The 14,169-nt window shown below is 46.3% G+C and overlaps 1 protein-coding gene across 3 annotated transcripts in view; it reads right to left on the reverse strand.

Moving 5' to 3' along the window:
• Positions 1–14,169, reverse strand: part of LOC135907566 (telomere-associated protein RIF1-like) — a 307,714-nt gene that overhangs the window by 57,959 nt on the left and 235,586 nt on the right. For all 3 annotated transcript variants that reach the window (XR_010566054.1, XM_065439245.1, XM_065439243.1), the window contains exon 26: positions 8,729–8,935. Coding sequence is in view for 2 of the 3 variants with exons in the window: in XM_065439245.1 (XP_065295317.1) it covers positions 8,729–8,935 (207 nt within the window). In the remaining variant the exon portion in view is untranslated. The remainder of the gene's footprint in view (positions 1–8,728; positions 8,936–14,169) is intronic.

Below are 14,169 nucleotides of genomic sequence, written 5' to 3' on the forward strand. Positions count from 1 at the left end.
GGCGATGCGCATGCAGACTTCCTCTCCCTTGCACTACTTTAGTGTTTGCCGAGTGTGTTGAGTTTACGCAGTGTGATTGGAGTCACCCCAGGTTTGCCGTCACCTGCACATCGTCTGCGCTGCTGCCCCGGACTACGATCGAGCCACCCCGGGCGATGGTGATGCTGTGGCCAGTTCGGCGCGGCGACTTCGGCGGCCTCCTGTATCCAGCTCACAACCCTCGGCGGCGGACAAAAGAGCCGGCGGTCACCGACAGCTACGGCGGCTCTTGCCGGCAGGGAGCGTCGGCGCGAGCGACGCTTGCTCGTACCGACTAGTGCGTCGTCGTCTCCGGAGTCCTGGCTTGGGATCGTGCCGTCAAGTCTGCAAAGCCGCTGCTGTGACCGGCGGACGCCAGCGGTGCACCCAAGGACAATGTCGGCTCGCATGCTATGGACAGCGTGTGGACATTTCTTCGGCGCGGCCACTGTTACATGTACTATCTTGTCGCGAAGCGCGCGTTGATGTTAGACCGTGTCACATGTTTTCGCCGGAATATGTAGTGATTTAAGGTTGGGGGGATGTGGGGATGCGCGACCCTCGCGCCTCCCCTGATGTTTTTCCCGCATAGCGCGTCTCCCGTAGTGCGGCTTCGCCGCACACGCGGCGGTCCGAGTGGTACAGGCGCAGTCCGAGAGATGGCGCTAGTGTTGCGCGGCTGCGGGGTTACCCTCGGCGGGAGAGGCGAGGCGCGCTCTCTTGGGTTCCAGACAGCGAGCGGGATAGACGTGCTGGCACGTGCTGCAACCCTCTTTCCCGGCGGGTCGCCGAAGCAGCGCGGACATCCCGCGTGCGCGGCGACCGATGCATCTGCGAGACCGCCTCGCGTGGCCGCCTTCGAACGCGCCACGATTCGCGTGTCTATACACGCGAACGACCAGGCGTTGGGATCCAGCATGGGGCGAACATATTCGCTCGCTTCCGGTCGCGGTAAGTCGGACTTCTAGATTTGTCGCGCGCCCATCGGCATGTTTTGTGGATAGCAACTCGGCTAGCAAGCATTGATGTATGAAAGGTGCAATAAATGCCCTTGTGACTGTTTGCACTACTGTGTTGTCGTTCCTTTGTCCCAAGAGTACGGTGTGAGAACCCCACATCAGACCCCACAATTGATACCTTATCCAATGCCGAGAATCGACGACATCATTGACGAAACCGGTGGTTGCCATTGGTTTTCACGAATAGATCTCTGCAAGGGCTTTTGGCAGATTCCACTAAGTGAAGAAACGAAGAAGTACACCGCGTTCATAACCCCATTTGACTTGTTTGAGTACAACCGCCTACCATTTGGTTGGAAAAACTCCCCTGCGTGGTTTCAGAAGATTATGACGGACATTCTGAAACCTTACCTGGGCACATTTTGCAATGTGTACATCGACGACATCATCATCTACTCAAAGACAAAGGACGAACACCGTAGTCATCTTTCAAAAGTTCTTCGTGCCCTAAGTCTTGCCCAACTCAAAGTCAACTTCAAGAAAAGTGCGTTCTTTCAAGATACCGTAGTATTTCTTGGCAGGGTGTTTGATGGACAGACTAAAAGCACCAAGCAAGAATCGGTAGAGAGAATCTCCAAGCTGGTAAAGCCTTATGATGTGCACTCCCTGCGCGTTTTTCTTGGCCTTGCAGGACACTTCCGGGCGTTTATCAAAGACTACGCACTGAGAACAAGGTGCCTCACACGTTTAACTCAGAAAGACGTGCCTTTTCATTGGGACGAGAAGTGCGAAGCTGTCTATCGTGAGCTTGTAAAACTAATATCGTCGGACCCCATCTTGCGAATACCGGATTTTTCCTTGCCTTTCGTGCTGAACACGGACGCATCACATTATGCTACCGGTGCAGTTCTATACCAGAAGCCATCCAAACAAGCTGATCAAACCAAACACTACGTCGTGGGGTACTACAGCTATACCCTGAAACCCGCCGAAATCAATTACTGTACCACAGAAAAGGAAGCTCTGGCCGTCTTAAAAGCTGTGCAGTACTTTCGTACTTACCTGGAAGGTGCCAAATTCATACTTTTCACGGACCATCAAGCATTGACTCAACTTCTGAGCATGGCCCAGCCAAGAGGCCGCATTGCTAGATGGGTGAACTATCTGCAACAATTTGATTTCGTAATTTCGCACCGTCCTGGCCCACTCCTCACTGACGCTGACGCACTATCAAGATTACTTGTACAGGAATCAAGATAATCCAGATACAATCAATCATATTAAGCTATGGGAAGGTACAGAAGAGCTCCAGTTTATCAATGGAAGGTATCATGTACCACCAACTATGATTCCAAGGATTCTTCATCTATACCACGACACCCCTGAATCGGGTGGACATGATGGCTTCTGGTGCACTTATAAGAAATTGCTCATGAGATTCACATGGCCGGGCATGAAAAACAACATCAGCCATTACATCCGCACATGCCACCTCTGCCAGGTGAACAAAGTTAAATTCAAGCAATCGACAGACGTTATGACAAACCCTGAATATTCAAGCATCCCGTTCGAAGTAATTCATTTGGACTTCGCGGAGCTCAAAAAGAAGGGGGAAGGAGTCAAGCGAACGCAAGCTTTCTTGCTCTCCATAGATGAGTGCACACGGACGATTGCGGCTAAAGCTGGCAAAGAAGACGCAAACAGCGTAATAGACCTCCTCAAAGCTGAGTGTTTTAAACACACAAAGACGCTCGTCTGCGACAACGGGCCGGCTTTTCGGAGTGCCAAATTATCAAAGTGGGCCCAGGAGCACGGCATCATGATAAAGTATTCTTCTCCATACCACCCGGCAGCAAACGGCCTAGCGGAACGTGCCATACGAGACATCAAACAGTATCTGAAGATGTATCCAGACTTTGCCGGTGGCTGGAAGTGCTGTCTCGAGGCCGCTGTGAAGCATCACAACAGATCATACACCACGAGTTTAGGCTGCAGCCCTCATTTTGTAACTTCAGGTACAGCGCCCATACTTCCTGCAGATCGTGAGCTAGGTCTCCTAGAGAACCTCGAACTTGCGGAAGTAAGGAAAACTGTCAAAGAACAGGAGATCTACAAGCGCCGCATGAAGCGAAACTTTGATAAAAGGCACAGTAGCGAGATACCGGACATACAGCCTGGAGACTATGTCCTTGTAAGGAAAGGAGCTGTGCCCTCAAATTCAAAATATTGCGGACCATTTCAAGTTATTAAGACTGCATGCCAGCATGGAATATTGAAGAATGTCTGGTACGCCGGAGCCTCGGGCCAAACGGAGTGCGCCGCTATTGGAAACGTATTCAAGTATTACCCCAGGAGGTGTAATTAAAAGAAATCCGGAAGAGTGAAGCGGTCTGCGCTGGACGCATGAAAGAAGACGAAGGAAGGTGCTAGGGGAGAAGTGAGAAGGAAGAAGTTGGAATAAAATGGCGGACGACACCCGTCTCACTTAGATGATGTCATTTCTGTTGCCGTTCTAGTTAGGAATGCTACATATATTATCGGGTCACAGCCCAAAATAAATCAGTTGGAAGTGCCGCTCGTGTTGCCTTTATGTGTCTTTCTTTTGCGAGTGTTCAATTGCTGCAAAAAACGTTTTTTAGCAAGCACCAACTAGGCGAACAAGCAGTTCTGTTGCAACATTGATTACGAGAAAGCGTTTGATTCTGTCGAAACCTCAGCAGTCACGGAGGCATTACAGAATCAGGCTGTAGACGAGCCGTATGTAAATATACTGAAAGATATCTATAGCGGCTTCACAGCCACCGTAGTCCTCCGTAAAGAAAGCAACAAAATCCCAAGAAAGAAAGGCATCAGGCAGGGAGATACGATCTCTCTAATTCTATTCACAGCGTGTTTACAGGAGGCATTCAGAGACCTGGATTGGGAAGAATTGGGGATAAAAGTTAATGAAGAATACCTTAGTAACTTGCGATTCGCTGATGATATTGCCTTGCTTAGTAAATAAGGGGACCAATTGCAATGCATGCTTACTGACCTTGAGAGGAAAAGCAGAAGAGTGGGTCTAAAAATTAATCTGCAGAAAACTAAAGTAAGGTTTAACAGTGTCGGAAGAGAACAGCAATTTACAATAGGTAGCGAGGCACTGGAAGTGGTAAGGGAATACATCTACTTAGGGCAGGTAGTGACAGCAGATCCGGATCATGAGACTGAAATAATCAGAAGAATAAGAATGGGCTGGGGTGCGTTTGGCAGGCATTCTCAGATCATGAGCAGCAGGTTGCCATTATCCCTCAAGAGAAAAGTGTATAACAGCTGTGTCTTACCAGTATTCACGTACGGGGCAGAAACCTGGAGGCTTACGAAATGGGTTCTACTTAAATTGAGGATGACGCAACGAGCTATCGAAAGAAGAATGATGGGTGCAACATTAAGGGATAAGAAAATAGCAGACTAGGTGACGGAATAAACGCGAGTTAATGACATCTTAGTTGAAATCAAGAAAAAGAAATGGGCATGGGCAGGACATGTAATGAGGGAAGATAACCAATGGTCATTAAGGGTTACGGACTGGATTCTACGGGAAGGGAAGTGCAGCAGGGGGCGGCAGAAAGTTAGGGGGGACGGTTGAGGTTGAGAATTTTGCAGGGACAACATGGTCACAATTAGTACATGATCGCGGTAGTTGGAGAAGTATGGGAGAGGCCTTTGCCCTGCAGTGGGCGTAACCAGGCTGGTGGTGATGATGATGATGAATAGGGTGTACCCACCAGCCCCTGCTGCTTAGGAGCTTTATAAACATTTTTTTTTTCTTCCGCTCACATAATTCGTTTAAAAGGAGAAGCTGCACGATATCCAAGTCAGGAGCAGTCGCCACGCCACCTTCAACATAAGGCACGTACCCACTCGATTGCCACCATCGTCAACCTTTTCATCGCTACAAATTGTGCCAGTTGTTTGTAGTACATGCACACTCAATAGTAGGTTGTTTTTCTGCAAAAGCAAATACTCCTCCAGGAAAAGAGTTGTGGCTTCCATAATAACAACGAAACTAGAGTTTTCGAAACAGTACCACCTCACCGATGCTGCGGCAGCCGCACGCTCATACTTGCACTGTTGTGCAGCGTCTCACTCACCGCACCTGCAAGCGATCGTGACGTCTCAACACTTTTAAACATAGAAAAATGGTGGACTTTTTCTATTTTCAAATAATAACAGGAAAATTCTAATATTTGACTACTTTCCATGTTGTTTTTATTTAATGATGCAGGCATGGATACTTTGTGAGCAGGCGGCAACTTTGGGCATCGCTGCGATGGAGACTGCACTGTCACAGACTCATTTGAGAGCTGTCAGCGAAAATCGCTCTGCAACGTGTGCGGCAGAAACATTTTTTTTCACTCCAATTGTGCCATGTGAAACAGCCTAGTCGCCGTGTTACCGCTAGCTCATTTGCTGGACCGTTTCCACTCTGTACAGTTCGCGCAGTTGCCGCTGTGTTATCGACTGCCTTCTGCCAGCCTCCCCCTACGCTGCGAGGAGGAGCTCACACAGAGCTCGCCGACCTGCTTTGGCAAGCTTCGACGATTCCCCGGCGCTATGGCTGGGGAAGTGTATGAATTCATATCACACCGAAATTCGTACCAGCTGTGATCGTATCACTGAGGTTTCACTGTAGTCAGTTTTGGTTTCAGGTTTTCTTTTTATGCTGTGCACAGATATTTATAGTGCCTCCATAGAAAGGTCGTGGTCGGCGCGATGAGCACTCATAGTTTCCAAGATGGCATCGGTGTCGCTCATGCACAGAAATGTTACCAATTCTAACGCATCTGCACGCAAGTTTTTGGACTTTGGAAGCAGCACTGATGTAGAAGGCAACTTTGGTTTGTCAGATTTCCGAACGATGTTTTGCTTTCTTCGCCAAACCACTTCAAAGCTGCCATGCGCCAATATAAAGATATGTTGCGTGTTCTAAAGATCATAGGCCCCGTTTACATAAATGCGACAGTGTCGCATCGCATCGCATTTCTAGCACATCACATTCATGTAAACTGCAGTAATGCGCTAGGAAGGCTCATCGCATTAATGCACCATGCGAGGGTACATTTACGGGCGCGAGTCGACTCTCGGGGAGCATGTAAACGCAGGATCGTCGCATTAGGAATGATGGGAAGGAATTAGCCACCAACATGGCGGCGGTCCCGGCTGCCCGCTTCGAATTGAATTTGGCGTTGCTTTTGTAAAATGCACTTCGTTCGCAGCAAATGATTGTGTAAACGGCTTTCGCTTAGTCTCAGGCCGCTTCAATGACAGAGTATTTGGATACCCTTGTGGTGTTTTTGAGATCGATTCTCGTTTCGAACGAGTCTAAGCCTAACGAAAGAAACATTCGAGATATCAGCGCTACCTATCGCTAGAGTCGGAAAATAGCCGCAACGACGGCATACGGCCTCCGAGATTCGAAGATCTCGCTGGCCAACTAAAGCTGCAAAAAAACTTGCGCGGCTTCGCGCCCACTACACTATAGCGTATAGCGTACGCTAAACTAAAACTGTCTATTTCTCGGCACTCAACCACGAACGTGCACTCGGCCTACTACCGGAAACCAGTCACACCGGAAGTCGGTTGCACTTCCCTTATACGACACCATGTGGCGCTAAGTTCTCGCGAGAGTTAAGGCACTACATGTAAACGGCGTCATAGTTCTTACCTGCAGGGTGACAACAACCTTCGGTCGGGGTAATTTTCCGGTGGCCGCATAGAGAGTTGAATTTTGCATGAAAAGACGTCCGGGAATCAACCTCAGCATCGCTCTATAGTTAGTCACTAGTGTTAATGTCTTCTTTTATATCTCAAGATGCTTTTTACATAGAAAGATGGTATTTTCAGAAATTTTCTACACATCGCTTACATTCAACATGTGTATTCTGCAATTTTTCACACTTTTTTCTGTGTGAAGCAACAATGATGTTTTTATATAACTGTTTCTTTCTTTCTACAAATTTTAAAGAGTTTTTCCAAATTCCTTTTTATAAATGTTGGCAAATAGTACCATTGTTAAGCAAATTACTTTTTCATCAATTTAACACATACACACGCACACACACATTTTAATATCCAGCATGCTCAGTGATAGGAAAATATTATTTACTATGAACACCACATTAACAAACTTTTCAGATTAACAAGCTTTTCAGAAATCCCCTGCTGACTTCTTATAGTTTCAATGTAAAAATATTTCAGTAATACGAGCTTGAAAATATTGAACTTTTCAGAATAAAGGCCGTTACTTAGTTTATCTCTGATGTAACAACACCTCAGTACTATGAACTAATATTCAGAAAGTTGGGCATTCCTAGATTTCTATGTATCTTTTCCAGCTGAGGAAACAGTAGGCTAGCAGATGGCAAGGTGCAGAGAGCAGACGTCACGGTGCATGGGTTTGGAAAACCTGAGATGGCGCCCGAGTTAGAGGGGGAAAAAAAAAACAACAAAGAATGACGGCGAGCACATGCTCCGCCCAGAAAAGTGTCAACCAGCAACAAAGGTGCATCTCTTCCTTCTTTCTGTGCACGCCTCTTTCTTTCACGCTTCTTTTTGCGGCCATAAAATAGCTATGCGCGCGGTGACACGTAACCTATGTACTCGCGGGTCTGCCACACGGTCGCACTTTGCACTTTTTGTGTCATTAATGTTAACTTGCGCTTTTACATTGTTCAGGTTTCCACCTCGAACGAGATAGTTGCGGTGCACACAGCAAGAAAATTGAAAAACAAACAAAAAGCAAGAAATATTGTGGTTTGGAGGTGACATAGAGATACATTTTTGTTGGTAGTTTTCTCGGTGTCAGCATCTGTTTTGCATGCGTCACTCTCATTAACAGTGCATCGGTGGTGCGTGGCAGTGGAATCTATGGAAAAGAGCAACAGCACTTGCTGAGAGCCAAAAGCGATGTTTTCGTTGATAGCTCATATGGAGACAACTTATGAACTGACGGGTTGATGGGCAGAATGGTTAATTTTGGGCCTTTCACTTAACAACCTTTCAGAATAACAAACAATTTACCGTGGATCCCTGAAGTTCGTTATATTGAGATTTCACTGTACTAGACTACCCGAAAGCTGCTGCTTTTCCCACGGGCCGGAAAGTGTTTGAGCATGCTCTCGTAATCAGACTGAAAGCAGTGCATTGTCGTCGTCATGCTAGTGAGAACTCATCCGGTGGCCATCCAAGGTTTCCGTCTTGTGATGGCAATGGAGATGACATTGGCTAGACTGGCTCTATCTGTAGGCCGTAGCAAATACCGCTAATGCTATTTTTGTTTTGGTTTCGTATCAGATTGCACTGCACAGGCAATTTGCAAAAAATTTTCTTGAAAATAAACATATTAAAAGAGAACACACTAGAATCAAATAAGTACTCTAATAAATGTGAGTTACCATTCTCACTTTACATTTTTCTTGGGGTAGGCCAAAAACAGGTGTTTTTGATGTGTTCATTCACTGTCAGGTGCGTGCATGCGTGCGCGCGGACCAGCCAAGTTTGAATTACCCGGCAACGGCCAATTTCGGGATCAAAATAACGAAAGTTTGGGCTCGCAGACATGTCCGAGCACTGGCCGGTACCTTCAGTCGAGATAGAATTAGGTAATCAAAAAATTTAATTAATCAGAGTCGAATGAATAGAAGTCTGCTGTACTACTGTGTCATTGCAGTGCCTTCAGATCGGTTGTTTTCAAATGGTCGCATGCTTGCCTTGGGAGTTTCCACGGAGGTTGGCCAGAGTGCGGAGTCCTGTTGGGTCTCGGGCACTATGTCGCCATTTGCTGTGTTTGGCAGATGTATCTCCTGCAGTGGTGGAGTGTGGCACCCTTCACGGCTCGGTGGGTCCTCTGACTGCAGCCCATTTTCATCACTATCAGAATCCAGCACGATCACAGGCACAGACTGCGCCGCCCGATTCTGCAGGGTTTCACGGCAAGTAGGAAACATTGTAGCATCCATGTGAGGCAAAAAACGTGCATAAAACACAACTTGCACTGACATCCATCACTACACCTTTTCACTACAAAGGAAATTTTTTTGCTTTGTGGATAAGCCTGCAGTCACAACTTGACCAATTACATCACAAAAATACAGCAGACCCCTGTTAACGTGATACTTAGAATCCTGGGAAACAAAATTTGGGAAACAGAGGTAGCAGGGCTTCTGAAACAAAATTTCAGTGCACGCTCAACACATTACAAATTCAAAACATCCAATAACTCATAATGACAAAGATGCTCTGTACAAACAGAAATGACTGTCATACCATGACCTGAAATGTGCCAATAAAGTCAAACCTTGATATAGAAAACAGATATAATGAATTACTGGATTGAAGAAGTAAAACATAAAATTTGGTTGAGCATACTTTAATTCAAGGAAACCAAAAGTGCAAGGCTAGACACAGTATCGATTATAACGAAGCAAATAGTACTTGTTTGAATGAGCCTAAGGATATATTGTCTGGTAGCAAAAATGTCAGATAAAGTTGTAAACCAATGTTCTAAACACATGATTCTTTTAACCTGCCCATTCATTCAGACTTCCTTGGGGCACCACCACCTACCCAATGACCAAAGTCATTAAAATGGCAACAGAAAATTTGGATGCTGCCACTGGGTGCTATAATGTAAAGCTATTCCAAACTTTTCTATTCCAATTCTGCTATCAGCCCTTCACAATTCGTGCACAAAATTTTGGGCCACCCTCACTTCACCTGTCTGTCCTGCAACATCACAAAAACCACAAAAACGCACTATCAGATATATCTGCACACTAATTATGCATGGTTAGGCCTAAAAAAAGAAAAATTATTTTTTTTCCAATTCGACGCTTTTTTCGGATTTTCTTTATTTTTTTTTTTTCTGAATTCGGCGCTCTTTCTAATTCGAGGCATTCTGGGCCTTCCATTGCACGCTACTGCAATTTTCGACCAGCCACCGCAAGCAAGGTAAGGGATGGTGGACCAATGGCAGACGCCGGCACCACCCTCATTATCCTCTTATCTATTTTCACTGCGCTGGCTCGGCCCCATCTGAACCCTCTACATTTTAGCAGGCTCCTCGCCTCTCATCAACCAATCAGATAAGAAAAAGTGCTCAAGGTAGACCACATTATTCGTTTTTAAAGCAAGCAAAAGTGACGTCTTACAAATGAGGAGAGTGTTTGATTGGGCTATTCAGGCAACGCTGTGGGTCACCCCCCTACACCTGTGTCGGCAGTTACGTAAATTTGACGTCAGGAGATTGCAATAAGACAGATAGGAATAGTTTTACATTACAGGACCCACTATATCAACTAGGCATAAAGCTGCAACATTGGTTGCAGATTTCAAACGAAGCAGCATTTGTTAGACCTAGTGGTCAAAATGGTGCGGCCAACCTAGTGAATGGTGACAAGCCATTGCAGGAAGCTTGCCATAAAATGTTTGCACTCAGACTTAAAATGACACCTACCTATGACACAGTGTGTGCCCATTTCAAATTTGACGATCAAGCATGATAGCACCAGTCACATGGCAGCATATTCGTGGTGACGCAGAGTGCATATAGACCATAACTAAAGTTGGTGACAAAGCTGCAGCGATTAGGCCTAGCTGCCTTAGGTCTAACTACCTCAGTGCCCAGTTTCACCAATAAGGCAGCTGGTGAAAAGCTATTGCGGGATGCTGATTGTCAGTGCACCATATCTCACTGGCAATGAAACGCGAGATCATCTGCTGCATAGGCTACGCTGACAGCTGTAGCAGAGACAGACACATGCATTTTGGCCAAAGGCTTGTCTAGATTGGACTGCGGCTGGAAAGCTAAGGTGCCAATTCTGTGTATCATACTGTTCACGTGGTAGCACATTAGGAACGGTACGTTTGCAACGGTGCAAAATGCACCGTTTTAAACGTAATTTATTGTTCCTGTACTCTGTGGCAGCATAACAAGCTGCCAAAAAGCCATCAAAATCAGTCGGTGAACCTTGCTGGCCTTTCAGAGGCACCATGCTTGCATTTTTTTTTTCATATCGTATACATGATCGTAATATTTTCAGTTGATATAAGCATACATGCTTATAAAGAATACTGAATATAATGAAGGTATTTTCATGTCAAATGCAATTTTCTCGTAACAAGGTTCAACTTTTTTTTGGCTTTTGTAAGAAAGTGATTACAGGCGCCATTTTGGAAATTCTCTGGATTTTTATTAAATTCAGTGGATTTTTATTTTCTTGATTACATTCGCTTTGAAACTAAATTTGCATCACCATTTGTTTTTGTTTCTACAGCTACGAACTAGAAAGGATTTGCTGAACTCATTTCAGTATCTGTTTGTCAACCTTCACCATGTATAGTTAGTAGGTTCAATATGATATCATTAGAGAAAATTCTGCACACTTATGTGGTAATTTAAAAAGCGTACAGCCCTCTTGCTAAAACAGATTCCAGTACTGACACCATTGGCACCTGTGTAAACAAGGCAGTTGTTACTTTTGAGGGCCGAATTTTTTCAATAAGGAACTAGGGTTCTGTGAATACAGTCACAGACTAATTTTTCGGACTCCAAAAATTCGGACATGCTCGATTATTCGGTCTGCTTCGCGGCACCACCATTCTCCCGATAGACCATTAATGTATAACAACTGCCGAAAGTTCAGACACCTTGCAACCTCTCGTCTGATTTTTTGGACACTCCTTGAGCCAACTCGATCGAGAGCACCATGCACAGACTCTGGCCGGTGCATGGTTCGACTTGCTGAACGCCATTTTTATTTTGAACGGAGCCTCCTTGCTGCCCCACGAAGTGGCGCTACTGCCAATCCCCACCCATCATCATCGTTTCTGCCTGGTTCGTGCCTACAGCAGTTTCAGTCTCAGCTAAGTAAGCTATGTCAAGACAATCCAGGAGCTGATTCGTTTCTTTCTTCGTGCACAATGCTGCGAGAGGCGACGCTATGGGCGACGTTTTTCGTTTGTGCGACTGGTGTTGGCGTGACAACGCGGTGATGTTTGCTTTGTGTGCTGTGTCGAGGTTGCGGTGATCCAACGCGGCATACGGAAACATCACGTCAAGTGTCTAATGGCGCCGACTGTGCCCGCGCAGACTGCGCTGGGGAATGCCGGCAAGCAGGTAAGCAGGAATGCCGGCAAGCAGGAATGCCGGCAAGCAGTGCCGGGAGGCCTAGGATTTGTCGCCTTCCGATGTGCTCCCTACTGACGCCGAAAATGTTCTGCCGAGACCTGCGCAGTGGTTGCATTGCCATTCCGGACACCATCTCATTTGGCAGTTTCACAAGTGCTGACACTGCTGTACTGACATGCCTAGAACTCGACGACAGCGAGATCATTCGTCAGGTTTCTGTTGCACCGCCGGACGATGACTCTGAGTCGAAAGATGATGCACCATGTGCTATGCTGCCATTGCATTTGGAGCGTGTACAAGCAGCGACTGTGCTTTCAGCCATCTATAGTGACCATACGACCCTCTCCGAGATTCCGACTTATCTGGATGCGCTTAAACGAAACAGCGTGCAACGGCGCGTTCACAATTTCTTCAAGCCTACTGCCAAGCCTGAATATGTGTGGGGAAATAAAGGATTTATTTTTTTTTTCTTAATCTGCTTTTTCGGACACCTGTTTATTCGGACTTTTCCGCAGTGCCCGTGAGGTCCGAATAAACGATTGGCGACTGTACTGGAATATCAACGAATCAAATAGTGAAGCATTATCTACTATTCGATTTTCTGAATAGTCAAACCCCGTTACAACGAACACCACATTAACGAACATTTCAGATTAACGAACTTTTATGAAATCCCGTGCCGACTGCTTATAGTTTCAATGTAAAAATATTTCACTACTACGAACTTCAGAATAACGAACATTTCAGAATAACGATCGTTATTTAATTTCCGTGTCATCTTAACAACGCCTCAGTACTACGAACTCATATCCCGAAATGCGAGGATTCTTAGATTTCAGTGTATCTGTCACGGCAGTCGGAGCTCTAAGCTAGCAGACGACGCAGCGCGAAGAGCGGGCCGCCCTGCAACTTGCTTCCCGCAAAAACCTGAGATGGCGCGGAAGGAGAAAGATGCGGGCGGAGACTTTTTTTTTTTCCTTCTCCGTTGTGGAGGCAACGACGCACCAGGTTTTGTGAGTGGAGAGGCGGGGAGCATGGGCTCGTAAAACCTGAGACGGTGCGGCAGAAGAAAAAAAAAAGTAGTAATTAACGCTGAAGTGTTTTTTTTTTTTCCCTGTTGCGGAGGTGACGACGCATCACGTTTTTCTTGCTTGTTTTCTCAGTTGTTCGCGTGCTGTCACCCGCGTGTGTCACCCGTATCAGGCCTGTCCATCTTGTTTTTCTTCTGGTTATATTATTGTGTTAGAAGTGCGTGCCGGCGTTCGCGTTGCCATGAGCTCAACAACTCTAACCACGGCGAAGAAGCGAAAGCAGTTTTCTTTGAGCGAGAGAGTAGAGATTCTTCGCGAGATAGAAGACGGGAAGAAACAATCCGTCGTGGCTAAAGAACGTGGAGTGGCGCGGTCGACGATCGCCACGATTCTGAAAGATAAGGAGAAAATCTTTAAGCACCAGCAAGAATCTTGCTGCACGTTACGGAAGCACCCGAAGACCGCGACGAGTCCGTGTTGGCCACAGATGCGTTGGACTGCTTGCGAAAACTCCGCATATTTATAGCCAAAAGCGGCACAGCGACCGAAGGCGTGCATAAGAATGCGGACGGTCTGGAATTGTTCGTGCTGCAGAGTCTGTGCTGCACCCGTCAGAAGACGATCACGGACTATTTCAAATAAATGTGCCTTGTCTGACGATCACGTGTGCATTGTGTGAGAAACGAGTTCAAGGAGGTACCGTTTCAAAGGTAGGACGCTTGCGTTACTGAAATGCTATTGTTATGGCTAATTTTTGGGCTTTCACTATAACGACCTTTCAGAATAACGAACATTTTCCCGCGGTCCCCTGAAGTTCGTTGTACCGAGATTTCACTGTATCTGGAAACTTATGAAACACCAGAAGTGTTCAGTGGCTTAACACGTGCAGCTTTCCACAGTGTGTGGTCTCAGTCAGTGCAAGGTTCATCGGCTGGCAGGAGCAATCGAAATGATCATGCAAGGTGAGCAGAGGGAACGGTAACAAAGCAGC

This window comes from Dermacentor albipictus, chromosome 1 (genome assembly GCF_038994185.2).
Source record: "Dermacentor albipictus isolate Rhodes 1998 colony chromosome 1, USDA_Dalb.pri_finalv2, whole genome shotgun sequence".
In the NCBI taxonomy this organism is placed as follows: Eukaryota; Metazoa; Arthropoda; class Arachnida; order Ixodida; family Ixodidae; genus Dermacentor; species Dermacentor albipictus.